This window comes from Mustela erminea, chromosome 4 (assembly GCF_009829155.1).
Source record: "Mustela erminea isolate mMusErm1 chromosome 4, mMusErm1.Pri, whole genome shotgun sequence".
In the NCBI taxonomy this organism is placed as follows: Eukaryota; Metazoa; Chordata; class Mammalia; order Carnivora; family Mustelidae; genus Mustela; species Mustela erminea.
In genome coordinates this window covers 22,696,262-22,717,266 of record NC_045617.1, presented here as the reverse complement: position 1 = coordinate 22,717,266, position 21,005 = coordinate 22,696,262, and the positions used below count along the sequence as shown (strand labels likewise).

Here is a 21,005-nt window from a genome sequence, read left to right as displayed (position 1 = left end):
TCATTAGCATCTCATTACGCCGCGATCCCGGGCTCGGGGCAGCCCCAGGGCCGCCCACGTCTGCTGGGTGGTGCCCGAGGGCGTGGCGCTGCCGACGCCTGGTTCCGCTTGGGGGTCGGCAACCCGGGCGTGGCTGGCGGAGACCCAGGAGCCCGGGTTCCCGGACGCGCGGCGCCGGAGGGCGCAGCGCGGCCCGCGGCTGCATCCCGGCACCCGAGTCTGCGGACCTAGCCCATCCCGGGCGGGCGAGGCCACCCACTCCTGCGCGGTACCAACTCTGCGAGCCGCTTCCGAGCGCTGGGCGGAGGGGGCGCTCGGGCTGGGCAAGAAGTTCGCAGAAGCTGGCGGGTCCGTAGGTGCTCTCCTCACCTCTCTTACCAGGCGATCCACGGCCCGGCCCGGCCCGGGCTCCCACGATGGATCCAGACTCGGGCTCCCCTGAGACAAGTCTGCCCCTAGACCCGGGCTGAGGGCATTGGGCACGGATTAAAGTTCCGGGAACTTGGCAGTTGGCAGCTTCCACAGCGGTAGGAGAAGTGAGAGGGCGAGGGGGTCTTGGTGTGGTGGGGGTGAGGGTGGGGTTCGACCGCTACTAAAGGGCAAATAGGAGGGGTGTGTGGGAGAGAGTCCAGATCTCCGGTATTAAAGCGGGCTTTGGAGAAAGGACCCACTAAACTGTCAATACTGAAAAGGGCTTGAGGAATCTTTGGGATCAACTTCCTCAAATTCTTGATAAGGAAACAGGGCTGAATGTGAAGGTCCTCGAGGTCATTCAGCTAGTTAATAAGACATCAGTTCTCATGTATGGAGTAGCTACTATGAGTATAACTATAATTTCAGTGATCACAACAGACCCATTTTACTGGAAGAGAAACTGAGGGTCACAGAGGTTCTGTAACTTGCAGCATGAAAGGCAGCAAGTGGCAGAGCTAGCTAGCGTGGGGCCCAGGTCCGTGTGCACTCCACCACACCCCTGTGGAGCCAGCAGGCCAAATGAAAGGCTGGCATTAGAAGAAGCGGTTTCTTTTTTAGAGGAAGTGACACGGTTACATGAGAGACATTAGAGGAATAAATGCGAGGGTCCCTCTCCTTGAGCTCCAGGGACCAGAAAGAGCTGGGTGCCCTTTGGTTCTCCCTTCCTCTTCATTCTCACTTTGTTTTCCCCTGGAAACCCGCAGGGACCCGTTCCACCTGAAGACTCACTGCTCCCAGCTCTAGCTGAGAAGCAGGCAGGGGAAGGCAGGCAAGGGGAAATGCCTGCTCTCTGCTTGGAGAGACAGGGAATTCAGCCAGGTCACACTCAGGAAACTAGGGCAGCCTCCCAGTCGGGGCCATTCCTAGCTCTTGAGTGTGACTCGTCATTTGGCTTGAAATAAATGTGCCCCAAACCAGCCACACCCATACTTAAATACACAGTGTCACAAGTATTCTGTAATCCACTAGAAATGGGTTGCAGGCTTCTAGAACCCCCTCCTGCCTTTCCCTTTCATTAGCAGATGTAAACAATGGGCTGCCCCAACTTCCTGTGTTTGCAAAGGACCATGAGGATCTGGCCCTTGACTCGGTGACTTTGTTTGCCCTTGCAGCCGGACAGGATTATGTGGCCCTCTGAAGGATAAATGGTAAAATTTGTCTTTAAAAAAGATCACAGGACAATAACGACTTCAATGCCAAAAATCTGCTGACTTGGAGTTTCACTCTCTGCCTATTAAAGATACACAGTGGGAGCACTGAGCAATGGGGAGTCTCCCGGTCTAGACTGGGTTAGGTGTGGGCAGACTTCCAGCTCGGCTTCGCGAGCTTAATGTGACCCTGACAAAGTCACCAACCAGCAGGCTCCAGCCTTACCATTTCTAAATGGAGGCAGTTGAAGAACTCAACCTCCTCAGCCCATTTTGATTCTAAAATCCCGTGATTCGATACTGGTGACCCTAAGAAATGTACAGACTCGAAGGCCTAAACTCCAAGCCATTAAGACAGGATCCATTTCCTTTGACCCACATTGGGTTCTGTGTCTCAGCAAAGTCGTCTGTTGTCCTGCGGATGACGTGTCTCAGCCACCCTGTAATATGGCCACCTGTAGGTCCGTGAGGTCAAACAGCACACCCACAGTCCCGGGCCCGGAGCTATGGCTGCAGTGTGACCGGGCAGACTCACTTCCTGATGTAAATGTAATTATGAGCTGAGTCCAAAGTGTAGAGTCCTGTGAGCAGACAGGACAGGGCACCTTAACTGCAGTTAGATGGTCAGGGAAGGTCTCCCCGAGGAAGTGACACACTGAATGCTGACAGATGAGCAGACATTAGTCCCAGGAAGTAGAGGCTGAAACCTTCCAAGCCTGAGAAACCACCTGCCTCCAGCTCTCAGGCAGGATATTGCTGAGTGTGTTTGGGGAACAGCAAGGAAGCCAGTGTGGTTGGAAGTGAGAATGGGGAAGAGGCCCAAGAGGAAGATGCATTTTGGATTTTCTTCTGAGCACAGTGGGAATTGGCAGGAGGATTTTAAGCAGAGATAACAATATTTGCCTTAGTAAGACAATATCCATTCGTTTAGTAAGACCCTCTGCTTGCCACTGAAGGCACCATGGTGAGCCCAAATAGATGGCTCTTCCAGTGGAGAAAGGGGTGCGGGGGAGGGGTAGAAAAGGCAGCTCAGGCCTTGGCAGGAGCCCAGGCAAGATTATGGGTTAAATTTGTCCAGAAGCCATTCAATCATACTAGAATTATCTGAGAGGGAGGTGTTTATTTTTTTAATTTTTTAAAAAAGATTTTATTTATTTATTTGAGAGAGAGAGTGAGAGAAAGCATGAGAGGGGAGAAGGTCAGAGGGAGAAGCGGACTCCCCATGGGGCTGGGAGCCCGATGCAGGCACTGGGAGTCTGGGATCGTGACCTGAGCGGAAGGCAGTCGCTTAACCAACTAAGGCACCTAGAAGCGCATGAGAGGGAGACTTTTTAAGTTGAGAGTTTTGTTTTGAACTCTAGTTTAGCCTGAGGAGGCTTCAGTTTAACCTCATTCAACAAGGATAAAAAAACGAAAACGAAAAGCCAAACTATTTATTTGGAAAATCTTCAAACCCATATTTTACATGATTTACTGGATATTAGGATACTAATCTGTGGATACTAAAACTTAAATAATAAGCCCATACTCTGTGACCAAGGAAGTTAGTTCCCTGACTTGACCCCTGCAAATTTTTCCCTCCTTTTGCATGTCATACTGGATATAATAGTACTTTTCAGACTCAGGTTAAAAAGAAAAGAAAAGAAAAAGACTACAAAGTCTTGTTAGTTACCTAGATGTGTTCAAGTTCTTACATTTTGTGTTGAAAATGTGATTTAATGAACTTTAATTCAAAAGGTCTTCTAGGGCACACAGGTGGCTCAGTTGGTTAAGCGTCTGCATTCCCCACCAAGATCTCGATCCCAGACCGTGGGATCCAGGGCCGCACTGGGCTCCCTGCTCAGCGGGGAGCCTGCCTCCGTCTTCCTCTGCCCCTCCCCTCTCTGCTCACGCGCCGGCTTGCTCACCAGGCACGCGCTCTCTCTCCCGTGTTCTCGCTCTCTCAAATAAATAATAAAAAAAAAAAATCTTAAAAAAAAAAAAGCTCTCCTAACGTGGTACATTTTAAGTGACAATGATTTTAGATATACAGTGTGTGTGTATATGTTATATATATACAACATATATTATATATATATTACAGCCCAAAAAAGTGTTTGTTGCTTAGTTATGTGCAAAGAATTTGAAAGCTAGATAAACTATCACAGTGACATTCCTGCATCTTTTAGAGGTCATTCCTCAACGTCTGCTGTTTACAAAGAGCAAGGGGGATTTTTTTTTTGGGTCATTTCTCCAAGCCTGCTGTTTACAAAAGACCAAGAGTTTTCTTTCAATTCTTAAGAATTTAGGCTTATTTCAGTCTGGAAAGTGAGGATAACAATTCACCTCAATGCTTAACAAATAAGAGTATTTTGGTGGCTAAGTTGGTTAAGTGACCGACTCTTGGTTTTAGCTCAGGTCATGATCTCAGGGTTGTGGGATCAAGCTGGGCATCAGGCTCCAAGCTGGGCATGGAGCCTGTTTAAGATTCTTTCTCTCCCTCTGCCTTCCCCCACTCCCCTGCTCTGATGCTCTCTCGCCCTCTCTAAAACAAAAAACAAAAACCAAACAAACAAAAAAATGTCTGCCCTAAATGTAAAATATCCTGTCAGGAGTTTGAAAAAGAGGCTCACAAAAGCTCATGTTAAGGCATTTTCAAGTTAGCAGTAACTTTCATCCAATAGGTAAATTTCTGTGAAGCTTTTTTTTAAAGATTCTATTTATTTATTTGACACAGAGAGAGCTCACAAGTAGGCAGAGAGGCAGGCATAGAGAGGGGGAACAGGCTCCCTGCAGAACAGAAAGCCTGATGTGGGGCTTGATCCCAGGACGCTGAGATCATGACCTGAGCTGAAGGCAGAGGCTTTAACCCACCGAGCCACCCAGGCGCCCCAAATTTCTGTGAAGCTTTAAACCAACAGTAGTAAAATACTGATATGAATATTAATATGATAACCATTCCATAAGACAAAGACTATGTACCTTTTATAATTATTGTTTTATGTAAAAAGTTTGTGTGCTAAAATGTCAGACACAGATCAGTTCTTAAGTAGGCTCTATGCCCAGCATGGGGCTTGAACCCACGAACCCCGAGATCAGGAGCTGTATATACGCTCAACTGACTGAACCAGCCAGGTGCCTCAGATTCTCAATTTTAGTCAAAAATTTCCTATTACATCAAGCAGACCGTATGTAAATAGAAATCCAGCTTAAAGTATCAAAAGACTGGTGATGGAAAGCCCATCTGGTAGAAGCAGTGTAGTGGGCTCTGCTGGCCCTGTGCATCAGTCTGGCTTTGCCAGTTACTATGTGACTTTGGGCAAGAGACTTCATCTGTTTGGGCCTCAATGTTCTCATCTACAAAATAGGCACATTACATACCCCTGGACAATGTCATGAAGATTAAGTAAAATAAGACTGTGCGGAAGCACAGGGTATAGGTGCCCCCCGGATGCTGCTTCTCTCCTCGTTCCAGATGTGTTACTATGGGCTGAACTGTGTCCCCCACCAAATTCATGGTGATGTCCTAACCCCCAGCACCTCAGAATGTGACTGTGTTTGGAGACAAGGCCTTTAAAGAGGCAACTAAGTGAAAATGTGGTTGTTAGGATTAGGGTGGACCCGAATCCAGTGGTGACTGGTGTCCTTCTAAGATTAGGACAAAACACGCAGGGGGCAGACCACGTGAAGGAAGACACAGGGAGGAAAGGAGGGTAGGAGGCCGCAGAAGAAACCAACCCTGCCAACAACTTGATCTTGGACTTTTAGCCTCCAGAACTGAGAAACTAGTGTTTCTGTTGCCTTAAACCACCCAGTCTGTAGTTTCTGTCATGGCAGCCCTCGCAAGCCAACAGACCAGTGATGACTGGGGGGGTCCCTGGAGTTCCCTAACCGCAGGCTGCCGTGTAAGTCCTACTTTGTGTGCCATGACACAGGAGAAAGTGGAGAAGCACAAAGATAAGATACAGACCTACCACACTTGGTTTCACTCCCAGCCCGTAGTAAAGACTCAGTAAGTGGCAGACGTTATTATCCAATTTATGAAAACCTAAATGTAAGCATCTGTAATGAGAAAATCACTATATTCTTCAGCATTATTTAACTAGTTGCTCACAACACTTAGAATCCCAGGAACCAACTGCATAAAATAGAGTAGAGGTAGAAAGTTTCAAGAAATAGATGTAGGGGTGCTTTGCTGGCTCAGTCGGTAGAGCATGTGACTCTCAACTTCAGGGTCATGAGTTCAAGCCCCCTGTCTGGCATGGTCCTTAAGTACTTAAAAAAAAAAAAAAAAAAAAAGCAGCAGATGCAATCAAATGAATAAATAACTCATTTTGATGGTGGGAGCGCCAGTCTTTCCAAGTCTAGCCCTCTACTAAGAGCCCTCTACCAAAGAGTCATTTCTTTTGAAAGTGAGAATGTGCATTTCAGTAACCCAAAGCATAATATTCTATATCCTATGAAGCACACTTTGTATTTCTGCATTTGTTAAAACAATTTAAAAAACTGTACAAGTTTAGTACAAAATAAGTTGTGAAACATTGAGCCGGCAATTTCTCAAACAATAGAAAACATTTTTATGTACATGACATTTACTTTGGGTATAGAGACATTGACCTTTAGAATTTGGGATTTCAGAGGGCAGAATGTGTATCGGGGACACAAAAGACAGGCTACATTTATAAAGCTCTCATTTCCTCCTCTCCCTTTGACAGCTGGTCAAACAAACCAGAACTCTGACAGAAGATACTTTTATGGCTGAGACCGGCTCTCAAGTTAGAAACAGGTACGCCTGTGTCATACACACAGAACCCACTAGCCACACATGGGGCTATCAAGAGCTCACAATGTGGTTGGTGTGACTGAGGAACTGGTGATGGGTTTTTTTTTGTTTTTTTTTCAGTATTTTCTTTTAGTCATCTCTTTGCCCAATGTGGGTCTTGAACTCACGATCCTGAGATCAACAGTCACATGCTCTTCTGCCTGAGCTGGCCAGGTGCCCCAGGTTTTAATTTTAATATAAATTTAAACCAGTAATTACTTCAGTTACTGGGAAAAAATTAAGTATGTCTGCAACTGTATGTGAATCTAGGTTTTCAATTGTAGATTGTATGAACTCTAAATACAGATCATGTAAGTCCAAAGAACATTAGCATCCAAATTGTGAACTAAGTAGAAAATATATGAAAAAATATAAAATATCTTATTAATATATTTTTATATTGATTACATGTTGAAATGATATTTGGCACAAGTTGGATTAAATCATTTTATTCAAATTAATTTCACCTTATTTTTAATGCGGCTACTAGAAAATTTAAAATTACATGTAGTCCACATTCTATTTCTCCTAGTGCAGAGGTAGACTGTCACAAAGCTAGTTAAGCTTGACTTATGTGACCATATTTCCTGAATAATTTTCCAGCTCTCCAGACTGAGTAGTTAAAAATTCATTTATGTTAATACCGTGTACTCCAGCAGAAACCGGGGGCCAGTAAGCTTTGAAAAGCTCGCTAAAAACTTTGCATTTTAAAGAATAAGGTTAAAGTAGATAGTTTAAATGACTAAGAGCCTGAAATAGCATTTAGGTCATAACTGTATTTGTAAAAATTTTATCTTAGGCTCCACTAGGGGGTGATTTAAACATTACTTTGGCTAATACATGTTAAGATACACATTTTAGAAATCTTGTGAATTATATATAATCAAATCTAATTTGGCAAATATGTGGGGAAAAATGCTTTCATCTTCCCTCAAACCTGAAGAAATGTATTACCTTAACCTCTAAAAAAAACCTTCTTGATTCAGGTAGAAATCAAAGATGCCTAAAGCAAGAAAGTAACTGATCTCAAGATCCAGTTCATTTTAGGATAGATTAGCCCTACTCTCCACCAGCATTATGTTAACTTACAGGTACTAGTGCCCATTCTCTTTTCCAAAATTTTCTATCAGTTCCCTTGAGAGAAAGTAATCGAAGTATTCAAAAAGTACACTGGGCTTGAAAACCTAACCCACATATAATTTCAACTTTTGACAATTAAATTTAAAATCCTACCACAGTTATAGACAGGTTATTAAGGCTCTGAGGTTCAGATTATTTTTAAGATTAGGTGATGATATTTACTTTTTAAAATGAGATGTCCATTTTGTGAGATTTAACCTACTTGGCAATAAAAATAGATTATAAGGTCCCATCTCCAGAAAGTTATCAGACACAATGCACAGATCACTTTCAGGATCGATTAGAATTCAGTAGAGTATATTTGACACTTAAATTATATTGAATAAAATCTTATATTCCAGGATAACGGAGTCTTAACTTTATCAAACAAGTATCACTGCTGACAAAAATTCAGAATTTATGGGCTGAATGTCTTGATCCAGTTTCATTAGACTTTTAAATTAAATTTTCAATAACCTGCTTTTAAAAAATATGTAAATCCAAAAAAAATAAATCCATGTTTCTCAGAAAAGCTGAGTTAAAATTTTTAAAATAATCCTGTACTTTTTTGACTTTATTATATTCATTTTGAGTTACAACAGACTTTCAGTTTCTATGCCTTTGAATCTCCCTTAAATATGACACAAGAACCCACCGTACCACACAGAGATTAAATGTTGACAGTGACTCTGTCTTAGGGAATTAGAAGATAGTAGAAGGACAGATTCTCCAGCATTGTCATCTGTCGCATTCAGCCCTGACTTACCTTAGAGAAGCAACTGTGTTGCCTTCGAGAAATAAAGAAGTGGAACAAACCATTCTACCGCATTCAACCAGTACTGGGCTTCCTTTGTTCTAGAAAAGCTAACTGGAAAGGTCAGCAAGACCATATAACCTGTGGCCGTTGACACTCAAGACTTCGAGTCTAATTCAGTGTCCCCAAATCAAAATTACCCACGACGTTCAGAGATGTCGAGGAAAATGAAGACCGATCGTCAACATCGAAGGCTAAATCCAGATCAGGACAGCACACAAGACACGAAACGCACATCTTGGGGCCTGGGTGGAGAGCGGGAGGACCGTCAGCGAGCGGTCCCGGGACCCGAAGGCTGCGTTCGGAGCGGTTCAGAGAGCCTGCCATCCTCGGACCGAGGTGCACCGAAGAGGTCCACGGCCAGAAGGCGCGTCCAGGTCAGGTCAGCTTCGGTCCGGGCTCAGCGGGGCGGGCGGGGGCACGTGGGCGGTGGGCGGGGCCGGCGGCAGCGGCAGGGGCAGGTGAGGAGCGGGGTCCGGCGCACCTGCCAAGGGCAGCTCCGCGGTCTGCCCCCGCTGCGCGTGCAGATGCTCCAGGGTTTCCTTGGAGAGCGTGATTACGTGCACCGGCTCGGTCTGCGCGGGCTCCAGCGGGCTCTCGATCACACTGAGGCCCTGCATGTGCTCCGTGGGCTCCTGCGGGGCGGAGAGAAGGAAGTTCTGCAGCGGCTGCGGTGGCTGCGTGAGCAGGGCCAGGTCGGCAGCCTGCTCGGCCGCCAAGTTCGGAGAGCCCTCCGCGGCAACGATGCTGATTCCCTGGCTGGGGCCCGGCATGAAGTTGATGTTGTGTACAGAATTGGTGACGAGAAGCTGGATTTCCTGCTCTCCGGAGGCCGCGAGCTGATACGGCTGCAGCTGGAGAATATTCCTGACCTCCTCAGTGTTAGGACCGCTGGGGGCATCTGACGCGGGCTTCTCTTTGCTGTGGATTTTCAAGTGAGCCTTCAGGTTGTCCAAGCGCGCGAACTGCAGGTTACACTCCGGGCAGGAGAAAGGCTTTTTGCCCGTGTGCAGAATGCAGTGTCTCCTCTTGGCACTGGAGTCCGAGAAGGACTTGCCACATATGCCACAGGAGTAGGGCTTCTCTCCTCTACAAAAAATACACATTGGACTTTAAGAACAGCTCTGTCTATTACTTCCTGAGGGAGAAGAAGTCAAGAGTAGAGGAAAAGTAACTCAACTGGGAGACGTAAGTCATGCGTTCTACTAACTCAAGGAGTCAGAGCAAGTCACCGCTTTTCAGGGTTTTCCGTTTCTAACCCTAAAGGGAAAAGGTGGGGATGCTGAGAAAGGTTGGTGGATGGGGCTGGGCTACATGTGATAACATTTTATGATTCTATAGTCCGTATTTTAGATAAGAAAGCAAATATTTATATATTAAACATAAAGTTCCTTTTTGTTTTGTTTTCATCTTCATGGCCAACTTTTAGATTCTTGTGGCCAAATTTAAGTACATGGGATTGACTTCAATATTGAAAACTTGAGTAGGGGGCCTGGGTGGCTCAGTCAGTTAAGCTTCCCACTCTCGATTCCCACTCAGGTCATGATCTCAGGGTTGTGAGATCGAGCCCTGTATTGAGGCTCCTCGCTGAGTGTGAAGCCTGCTTTAGGTTCTCTCTCCCTCTGCCCCTCTCCTCCCCCTACCCCCAGCTCCTTCCCTCCGTCAAAAAAAAAAAAAAAAAAAAATCCAAGTTGAGTAACCCTTAATTACATGTCTTAGAAGAACTACTGAATCAAATCTGGAAGTTGTGCGAACAAAAACATTTATTCAGAAAACATTAATTGTTTTTTCCTCCTGCTCCCCACCCCCTGAATATTTATTTTTAACTGAAGATTTAAACTTTGGATCAGCCCCCAGCACAAAATAAAAATTCAAGAAATGAAATCAGTAATGCAAACTTTTGCTGGCCAGGACCAGCTTTCCCGGTTTCTGCCCAAGTGACTTATTTCTTTATTGAAAAGATAAAATATAGTAAACTACACAGAAAGTTCTACCCGTGTAATAATTTGGGGAAAAAGATTGTATAAGTAACATATGTCATCCAACTGAACACCAGGGTTCACTGAGGATTCCCATATAAGAAAAATATCTGTAAAACTTTACCTATGGATTCTGATGTGGGTCTGAAGAGAACTCTTTGCTGTGAAAGATTTGCCACAGATTTCACAAGTAAATGGCTTCTCACCTAAAAAAGGGACAGCATTTAGAAAAATACATCCAACATAGAGCAAAAAGCAATAATCACCCAGTTTCAAAATATTAAAAGGAAAAAAAAAGGCACTACCACTCGATTCCTTGATGAGCATGAATGAATGAAGCCCTTACCCTACTGTGTACCTAAGTACTGGGTGCTAAGTGCTAAAAGGATACAGAGAAAGTGTAAGATAGGGTTCCTTCCCTTAAAACCAGAGACGAGGAGGAACATGATTATACACGGGACACGAGAGAACACACTACATTTACTCCCTTACAGTCCACCCTGAGATAACTCACAACTCTCATACCGGACCTTTCCGGGAATATCGGCGCACCGGGGTGACTTGCACATCATTCACATTTATGTCTGCCTTGCAACGTACCCAGAGTCTGACCACTTCTCACCACCTTCACTACCACCGCCGTCTCTCTGCAGCAGCCGAACGGGTCTGCCCAGCTTTCTGTCCCAGCTTCCCTGCTGTCCACAGTAAATGTGGCGACCACAGTGACCCTGCAGGCAGTCTGATCATTTCACACCTCTGCTGCAAACACTCCAAGGCCCCCTGTTCCCATCTGGAGATAAAAACCAAAGCCCTAAGCCTATAAGGAAGGCATCACCTATCTGTCTGCCCAGCCCCGGTCCTTGCCCTAAGCTTTTCTAACCTCACCAGCCACTCTCCCTTTGCTCACTGCTCAGCCTCCCAGGCCCTATGGAGAGTCACCAGACACCCCACCCCGAGCAAGCCCCATGCGGGGCTCCTGCACCCAGCACTCCTCCCCCAGCACATGTCACCTAAGGGATTCCCACTGTGGTTCACCATCTGTACTGACTTCAAGTCTCTGCTCAAATGTCACTTTTCCAGCATGGAGGCCTCACCACCACCACCAGTGTCCTCCCCTCCCGCCTCCGGAGCCAACAGTCCTTAGTCCCCTTCTCCCGTCCGTGTTCCCACAGTGCTAGCCCCACTTCACAGACTGTCCGTGTTCTTTCTCATCCCTCTCCCCCATTCGCAGGGCACTTCGTGGGCTCGTCCACTCCCACTACCCCTGTGCCTGGAATCAGGCCTGGCACAACGTCCCAGAAACCCCTGATGAATGAATGCATTTCCCAGGGTGGAAACTAAGGTCCACGCAAAACAAGGCTGCTCCAGGCTCCACAAGGAATTCATAAAGTTTCAACAACTGTTTCTTCGGCATTAGTCTGTACACCATGCATACACCCGACAGACTATCCCATCCTCCGGAAACGGAAGTAAGTGGTCCTCATGCAGGCAAGGGAACTATGCATTTAAAGAAAAGAACGAACAAAATCCCACTTAACCAGGTAACAGCCGCGGGTGGGTGCAGTTGGAAGCGGGGCTTCCCTTCCACAGCCTCTGCTGGAAAACTGATGCCAGACAGCTCTCCAAGCTCCATCCAGGCACGGCACGCCGGTGCCAGCTTGGGCAAGTCGGCATCTCCGCATCAGCTACTCTTACCACTCAGAAGGTAAAAGCCAGGCCACCGCATTCTCCTCCCTAGGCTTCCCAAACCAGAGCTGGGGCCCACGCTGACGCCAGGGTATGTGCTCCTTTCTTCAGATGCAAAGACTGAGGACCTGCTCGTCGTGTCAAGGTCCATTTCGGAAACATACTAACAGTGTTCACCCTATCATTTGGTGCCATCTGGGTTGACAACATCTGAGAAGTCTTTCTGTCTGCAAGTGTTTAAAATCATGGAAATTCTTTCCAGGAACATACAGGCCCTCAGGATCTACCTGGACTGGGCCACTTGGGACCACTTCCACGGCCACCACACTGTGCAAGCCCCAGATTACTGCAACAGCCTTCGAACAGGTCTCTCGGCCCCTGGCTCGCCCCACCCCACACCGAAGCTGGGATGATCCTACACAAATTCTAAGTCGTATCACCTCGCTGGGAACAAAATCCAGTCTTTATTGTGGCCTCCAGTGTTTGGAAGCCTGAGGGCACACCAGATTCACCGAGGACATTTTTACACCTAGCAGTTCCGAGGCCCTACCCAAGGTTAATTCACTCAGAATCTCTGGGGTTGGGACCAGGTTTTTCTTTTTTTAAAGCTTCTCAGGGGATTGAGGCCTGAGCCTCAGCTGCTCGACCAAGAAGCCCCGTTACACAGACTCCAGTTGCCGCGGCTATGCCCCTACCTGAAGCCTTCTGACGCCCACCGGCCTGGCAGTTCTCGGACAAGCTGGAAACTCTTGTGTCTCCAGGCTTTGCACCTGCTGTTCCCTCTGCATGGGATGCTCTTCCCCTGCGCAGCCGCAATGGCTGTCTCCCTCCCAGAGCATTCAGATCTATATCCAAGGTGTCCCCTCATCAGTGAGGCCTTCTCAGACACAGACAGGGGCAGCGCCACTTCCCACATCCTAACCCCCTTCCTGAGCGTTTAGTTCTCCATGGCCTCGGGCCCCACCTAACATGCTAAGTAGTCACTGTCCTTTGTCTTCCCTGGCCTGCAGCTGCGACTCTGGCCACCTCACTCACCACTGCTGCAGCCTCAGCACCCAGACAGAGCGGTGCCTGGGACCCAGGAGCTGTTCTGTGGGTGAATTAAATGTCACAAAACCTATTAATGATAACATCCGCAGAAAGATTATAGAGAGATCCCTTTTCACAGAACTCCTACTCTATGAGCCACTTATTTTGAGAAAACAAATTCGTTTAAGGAGAAGAACTTGTGTTTATTAAAAAATGTCCAGTATAAGTTAATCTGATACATAATTTTAGGAAACAATTTAAGTGAAACATTAAAGAGCCAAACTGTAAAAGGAACCTTTTCTTAGAAGATCTAACAGGTTCATTTGTAAGATGTGCTCCTTACCAAAAGGTCTAAAAGACCTGCACTTTTCCTTTGCTGTTTCTTTTTTTGTTTGTTTTTTTTGTTTTTAAGATTTTATTTATTTATTTGACACAGAGAGACAGACACAGCAAGAGAAGGAACACAAGCAGGGGGAGAGGGAGAAGCTGACTCCTGCTGAGCAGGGAGCCCGACATGGGGCTCGATCCCAGAATCCTGGGATCAGGGCCTAAGCCAAAGCCAGACACTTAACTACTGAGCCACCCAGGCGCCCCTCTTTGCTGTTCTTAAATTAAAGAATTTGACCTGCCTCCTCTTTATCCCTAAAGCTGATTTTTCTAGAGGCAGCAATGCTTAAGTTTGAAGTATGGGTTTTGGGGAACAAGTGGGAAAACCCTTGGTGCCTATGCCACCTTTGTGTTTGTTTTGTTTTACTTTCTTTTCTTAAAAAAATTATCTCAGTAATCTTCAGCACTGAAGTACACTCTTAGTGTACTTCACTGAGAACCAGAGAACAGAACCAGACTCAGACTTGTACTATTTTGTGGTATTAAATGGATTTTCTTTTCTTTTCTTTTTTTTAAGGATGCTCCACAGCCAGTGTGGGGCCCAAAGCGGGACTTGAACTCACGACCCTGAGATCAAGCCCTGAGCTGAGATTAAGAGTCAGACGCTTAACTGACTGAGCCACCCTGGCACCCCTCAAATGAATTTTCATACAGGAATAGTGCTCAGTAAGCCATCTCTGCGTTGCTAAGAAATAGGGTCGGTATCTCCCCACAGAATGGTGTTGACAGCCTTCTGCCTTGGGCTTTTAAATGGTCATCTAAAATTCCCACCCAATTTGTGATAAATGGAGCCTGAGGAGGGGACTCCTTCTCACCCCTCCGCAAACGTGACGTATACCAGAAAGGAAGGCCGAGATGGGAGTTTTATTACCTGTGTGTGTTCGTAGATGTTTCTTTAGCTGAGACACGTCCATGAACTTGCGATGGCAGTGGTTGCATTCCGGTAATGAGTGGCCTTGTCGCAACAATAAAAAAAGTGTCAGTGCATGTATGCGCTCTCTCCCTGCATTTCTTCAGTGATTTGTGTTAAAGCACTGCCCTGAAAAATAATCACTTTAAATATGGCACCTTAATTCAAACAACAACAATTTTTTTTATTAATTTGGGGACAGGTAATATTTTCCTACGCATTGCAACTCACTGCTTCCCCAGGAGAGCTGGGCCCCTTCTAATCTCCCTAAAAGTAATTTTCTTTCCCCCCTGAAGCATGGGTGTGACTGTGGCCAACTGACTCCAGTGTCACTCCCAACCCCTCATTTATTTCTTATCAGCTGGCAGGGGAGAAGAAGCTAGGTGGGGGAAAGCCTGCACTGACAGCTATGAGGTGGGGCTATTTCTGTCCAACCACCATTAGTAACCCATCAACTGGTGCCCTCTTAGTCAACTGGCACCTTTTTTTTTTTAAGTTTATTTTATTTTATTAATTTGACACAGAGAGAGAGAGAGAGAGAGATCAATCACAAGTAGGCAGAGATGCAGGCAGGTGGGGAGGTGGGGGGAAGCAGACTCCCTGCTGAGCAGAGAGCCCACTGCGGGGCTCGATCCCAGGACCCTGAGATCATGACCTGAGCTGAAGGCAGAGGCTTAACCCACTGAGCCACCCAGGTGCCCCTCAACTGGCACTTTTGAAAGATATCAATCCTGTAGGGTTTCTGTATATGGCACCAAACTGTAGTATAAAATTAAATATAAATTACAAGGTAATAAACAATTACACAAGGACCTCTAATTCACATTGCTTTTTAAGATTCTTTCCCTAAATACTAATTATCTTCCACAGTAGAACCCTACTATTTCAGAAATAATTTGTATTTATGTTTCTCCCCCACCAAATTTTTCCCTCCCTTTATTGTACCTGTATGAACTCGGTAATGGCTCTTTAGTTGCCTTTTCTGGCTGAAATATTTTCCACACTGATCACAGGTGAAAGACTTCTGTCCTGCCAAAGAAAAAACAAGACACTAAAACCCGCAAAAACTATAAAGAACTATAACACGGTGGGCCCAGGTCCCCATTTTCCATGAATGATACAAGTGACTTGCCTACGTACCCAAATGACCTCAGAGTCAAAGCACAGTACCAAAAATGTGCAAAGGTATGTGAGGCAGTAGGGAGTGGTGGGGACTGGGGCAGAACTGGAGAATTCAAGTTTCCCCAAGTCACCCAAGTAAAAAATTTCTAAGCTCTGGGAGTTAATCAAAATGTGTATGTTGAGCTCCCAGCAGCCGTTTTATAAGCTCTAGGTTAAGCCAGAACACTGTGCACAACTCTAAACTATGGCCTGGTAGAGGCAGACACCACATGGGAGATGTCGCCAGGCGGAGAAAAGACCACTGTGACCACAGGAACGCCCAGCCCAGGACCCCGGCGGCAGGTGGCCCTCTGGTGCGAGCCCAGCTACCTGAATGCAGGCTCATGTGCTCCAGCAGCGAGTGCTTGGTGGTGAGAGCCTTGCCGCACACGGTGCAGGTGTAGGGCCGCTCGCCTGTGTGCATCCGGGTGTGGACCTGCAGGGAGTGCTTCTGGGCAAAGCCTTTTCCGCACTCATTACACTTGAAAGGTCGCTCCCCTGGAATGAGAGCCCCAGAAGTCAGGGTGAGCAAGAACATGCACATCTTGGTTTCCTCCTAAATTAAAACAATAGAGGGATTTCTCTTCACTGGCACATCTCCCAAAGGCCCAGAATGGGAGAGAAAACCTCAGCAATAAAGTCTGGCAAGCCGGAACAGATGAGTCTGATGCCAGCAGTGAGGACCGCTGAGATACAACCCAAGAAAGAGCCTCCACAATGCCCAGGAATTGGTGGCACTTGTCATCTCTGAGAAAGGGGGCGGCGGAGGGGGATATATGACAGTCTGTGCCAAAGGCACTGAGACCCCCCGACAAGGCCCAAGGACCCAGAATGCCAGCCCGCTCCCCAATAAAGGATGTGGGCTGTTCTCTGAAGACGATAAAAGCCTCTAGACTCAGGGTCTCCAGGTACAGTGGAGTGGGACTGCCCCAGGGACAGCAAGTCCAAGTTTACATTTGGGGTGATGAGACTCTGCCCAGCCTCCCCTGCTCTAGTCACTGACAGCCAGGCCCAGAGCCTCCGGTGGGAGGGCAGAACATCTTCGGGAACGTGGTGGGCCAGGGTAAGAGGGCTGCAGCTGCGCAGCCAGGTGTGGGGGATGGGGTGGGGTCCAGCCACGCCACCCCCAGTGACATTGCCGGCCACAGGCCTGCTCCACACCCTCGTGGTGGCCAGCAGCTTGCAGTCAACGATTCCAACACAGGATTAAATGTGATTTTTCAAAACATCACCATTCAAGGAAGGCCTTCTAGTAGCTGCAACAGATACCAAATCACCTAAGAAAAAAAGGTAACTTGTGGAAAACAGAGGCTGCCCAAGGGAAAGCTAGGGGCTGACAAACAAGCGACTGCTGTCATTAACATGCTCACAGAGGGAAGATACTACACTGGGAACCAAAAAAAAAAAAAAAAAAAAAAAAAAAGGAATTTATAGAGAATAAAAAAAAAGGCTCCTAGAAGTAAAACAGCGTAGAAACAAAACTCTTAAGAGTTTAAAGATAAAGGGGAAATCCCCTAGAATGTAAAGCTGAAAGTGATGGGAATTAAGAGTTAAGTACTTTAGAGGGTGGTGGGTCCAGAGGTTCAACATCCAAATTCCAGGAAATTCTATAAAGAGAGAGCACAGAAAACCGATGGGAGATATTATCCGTGAAATAATCCCAGAAAATTTTTCTGGAACTGAAAGATGGGAGTTTCCAATCTGTATGGATCTACTGGTAGCCACTGAAATGAGTTGAACACTGACCCAGGCAAGAGTGAGTCAATGAAAATGTAAGAAGACTGGGGACAAGAGGGAAGATCCAAGTGCTGTTTCCCCTAACAGATATTACAGAACTAGTCAACTCTCTACACTATCCTCTATTACAGAGCAACAAATATTTCCCAAGGGTCTACTTTGTTTAAAGAGCCAGAATTCGGGGTTCTCAACCCATTTTTCAAAAACACCAAGGCCCCAATCAAACCAAGAGCTCTGGGGGCTGGCGCTCAGTCACGGGCAGTTTTAGATGCTCCCGACGTGATTCTACTGTGTGGTCAGGTTGAGAACCACACGGCTAGCTCTGCTGGAGGAGAGGAGACTTAACTAGCTCTAGTCCCTAGACTGAAGTTTACAATTAGGTTGAGGGGTTATTTAGCTGGTTAACTACAACCTGACCCAAAGCAGAGTGAGTTAAGGAAGGGAGAGCTCAAAAAGAGAAAAGGGATTTCTGCCTCGGGCCGCACTGTCCAACATGGTGCCAGTTAATTAAAATAAAAAACTCAGTTCCTCAGTCACGTTCACCAAACGTCAAGTGCTCAAAATCACACATGGCTGGCGAGCACCGTATTGGCTGGTGCAGACAGAACATTTCTGTCCTCACAAACGGGTCTACTGGCCAGTGCTGGGCCAGAAGGACGGAAGAGAAGACATTTACAGCTAGATGGCGGAATGAGCAAGTTGTCCCGACAGACCTGGGCAAAAGCATAGCTGTAGCGGTCAAGATGAGGAATGTTTACAAATCAGAAAGCCAAGTAACTCTGGCTAGAGTATGACATCCGGGTATTAAAGCCTTGAACCAATGAGGCCAAGTAAAAACAGGGTTCTGCCATCAGGCTACCTGGGTTCAAATCCCAGCGCTGTCACTAAATAGCTGACCTGGGCAAATTATTTCTGGGACTTGGTCTCTTCGTCTGTCCAATGGAGATAACATTCCCTATTTCACAGGCCTGTTGTGAGAACTAGCTGCAGGACCATAAACATAAAGATCTTATTATAAGGCCCATCACCCGGAAGTTGCACAATCAACGAATGCTATCACCATCATCCCTCCAAAACGCGCCCCACTAAGCTGCGAAAGGACAATTACCCGTGTGGCTCCTCTGGTGGACTGCCAAAAAGTGATTGTACTTAAACACTTTGCCACAGTCCTTACAACAGGCCTCAGGGCCCCCCGGGCGCCTTCTTCTTCCACAGACCCTTTTGGCTGAACTCTGCTCGTCTTCATCCCCGCCAAGTTTGTAATCTTTAAGCTTGACGGACCTCTGAATCCTCCGCTTGCTGTACCGACTCTTGCTGTCCTGCCCATCCTGGGTCTTGGGATCACAGTTCTCGTCTTTCTCAGCAGGCATTTCCTCCCCTCTGCCCGGCTCACAGGCGGGCTCGGGCTCTTCCAGATCTTTCACCGGAATCTGTTCATTCAGTGTGCCACCATCTGCCTCTTTCACCACAAAGTTGTGTCTATTTTGAACTGAATTGTTTACTCTCAGCTGTATTTCTTCCTCGGCAGCCAGTTGTGATTTCCCCTCCTGCCCACTGTTGACTTTTCTCGGTCTCCCCCGCTTCCGTTTCGGAGGACCATTTTTCTTATTAGAAATCACCACCACCGGAGCGCCAACGGTGTTCAGAGGCGTTGGCTTTGGGGAGCTGTGATTATTCTGAAAATCTGTGTAAGCCTTTACCAGGTCATAGACCTTTAAGAACTGAGCAGTGGCCAGAATTTGTTCTGTGCTTTTCTCGCTGGCCTGGAGACAACCCGTGTAGATGAACTCCAGCAGGATACCAAATATGTCGGCAACCATGCCTTCCAGCATGTAAATGGACTGGCCGATCTCCCCCTCTTCAGCAAACATCATTGAGAAGTATTCACTACTGGCCGCGAGTAAGGCTTTGTGAGCCCGGAAATGCACATTCTCCACGATTAACGTGATGTCACAGAGAAAGCCTTTCTTCCGCTGATCCTCAAAACTGGCCAGAACAGTGTCGCTGTGAGTGTCTGAGTGTACAACGAGCTGCCCAGAAGGCTCTGATGACGTTTCTGCCATTTTCTGTAGAGGCCAAGAAGCGTGAAGCCTGAAATAAGAAAATAATGATTAAAAAGGAGGACTCATCATCTACACAGATTAAACCTGGCCCAAGCGAACCTACGATTCACGTCACACGGTTAAATGAATTTGAGCATTTACCACTGTCAGGAGTGGACTTACAAACTGAGACCGCGACTCTCATCCCTGTCATACCGTTACCTAGCTAGGTGACTTTCCAACATCCACGCTACTTCTCCGGGGTCTGTTTTCTCCTCTGTAAAATTAAGGAATGGGAATCAACCATCTTGAAAGTCCTTTCCCAGCACTAACTTTCCACAGTTGCACAGATTAGAGTGGGAACTACAATGTCTCGATTTCACGCATTTTTAACCATTTTGCCTGTGAAAACATAGAAAAGAGGCAAAGAAAATGTACACGAATCTGGAGATAGCTGCAACTGAGTAAAAACCGAAGGCGCATCGGGCCTCCCTCGGCAAGGGGGTGGCACGATCGCCCAGACTGGCCGCCAGGCAGCGCCCAAACTGGCGGGAGGCGATTCTCCCCCACCCCCACCCCCACCCCGGCCCCGCGGGGCTGGGCCCCCACCACGGCCTGCGCCCCCTCGGGCGGGACAGGGGAGCGCAGGGCTGGGGAGCGCCCGACACCGCCGCGATCCCGCGCCCACGGCTGGCGAGTCCGGGGCAGACCTACCTCTCGGGGCGCCCGGCCCACCCTGCAGCCTGGCGGGAGCACTCCCGCCGGGGCCGCCCTGGCGCCCCGCTCCGCAGAACCGGCCGCCGGGGTTCCTGCGCCCCCCCCCGGACTGGGGTCCCCGCGACGCCGCCGCCAACCCGGAAGCGCCGGCGCCGGGAGCCTGCGCGCGGACGCCGCACCACGTGGCCGCGGAGGCGCCCGGGGCGGGGCCGCTGTGGCGACTGCGGAGCACCGGGGGCGGCGGATGGGGCGTGGCGTTGTCGCTGCGATGGTGTAAGTTTTCGGCCGTGTTCGGCAGGATGTCTGTCCTCGGCACTTAATCAGCTTTGTCTTTTCCCAGGCGCGGAAGCTCACGTTGAGTGTGTGACGAATGAATGAAATCGCTTTTGCCTTCCTTACCGTCATCACCACTGTCTTCGTCTAATGCTAATGTAATAATTATTATTATTTGCCTCCTAATTATTTTGCACATTCTGTCTTCTCCTTTTCCTTCCCACTTCCTATGCCTAGTCCAAGGGAGTGAAGAGAGGCGATCTAGTCAGACGGAACTGGGTACTGAGTAATCTTGGGCAGAGCCCTCATCCTCTCAACCTGGTTACCGTACCTGTAAAATGGAGACGTTAACACCAGTGTCAGCTGGGTTGGGTGGCTGTGGGGTAACCAGTATTAGGTGGGTAATGGATTTAGTGTTTGGTTGAGTTCATATCTACTAGGATTAGAATTAGCGTTGTGGTTATTCAGGCTTTCATTGTCTTTCTGACCAGTCTTCGTTGCAGTCCTGTCCTCTCCAATGCACAGGAGGAGGCAGAGCTCTCCAAGTGCAGATCACATCCAGAGACTGGAGTCACTCTCCTGATTAAAATCCAGCGTGACTCCCATGTACCCTCCTGATGAAGGCCAAGCTTCTTGATATGGCCTACCAGCCCCCTCCTACTTCTCTCTCCAACTATTTCAGCATTTTCATTCTCAGTTTATGATTCACCAGTACCTAATTGCTTACA

General features: G+C 47.5%; 1 protein-coding gene and 1 long non-coding RNA gene across 11 annotated transcripts; one reads left to right on the top strand and one right to left on the bottom strand.

The window, feature by feature from the left end:
* The first annotated feature begins 111 nt into the window (after window positions 1-111).
* On the top strand, window positions 112-8,511 carry LOC116588129. Of its 2 annotated transcripts, none has more exons than XR_004284791.1 (3): window positions 112-527; window positions 6,317-6,387; window positions 8,402-8,511. It is a non-coding gene; the product is annotated as an uncharacterized LOC116588129 (long non-coding RNA). The 2 variants fall into 2 exon arrangements; XR_004284792.1 differs by having other exon boundaries at window positions 112-536.
* A 216-nt stretch (window positions 8,512-8,727) lies between these two features.
* ZBTB24 (zinc finger and BTB domain containing 24) lies at window positions 8,728-20,175 on the bottom strand. Of its 9 annotated transcripts, none has more exons than XM_032338848.1 (8): window positions 20,002-20,175; window positions 19,471-19,689; window positions 18,354-19,336; window positions 15,839-16,006; window positions 15,293-15,376; window positions 14,309-14,392; window positions 10,460-10,541; window positions 8,728-9,445 (listed from the first exon to the last, which is right to left on the bottom strand). In XM_032338848.1, exons 3-8 carry the CDS (start codon window positions 19,306-19,308, stop codon window positions 8,740-8,742), a joined length of 2,079 nt encoding a protein of 692 aa, XP_032194739.1. In that variant the 5' UTR covers window positions 19,309-19,336; window positions 19,471-19,689; window positions 20,002-20,175; the 3' UTR covers window positions 8,728-8,739. The 9 variants fall into 9 exon arrangements, 7 of the variants coding, with proteins under 7 accessions (XP_032194739.1, XP_032194738.1, XP_032194737.1 ...); XM_032338847.1 differs by having other exon boundaries at window positions 19,510-19,689; XM_032338846.1 differs by having other exon boundaries at window positions 19,510-19,564.
* Between the last annotated feature and the right edge of the window lie 830 nt (window positions 20,176-21,005).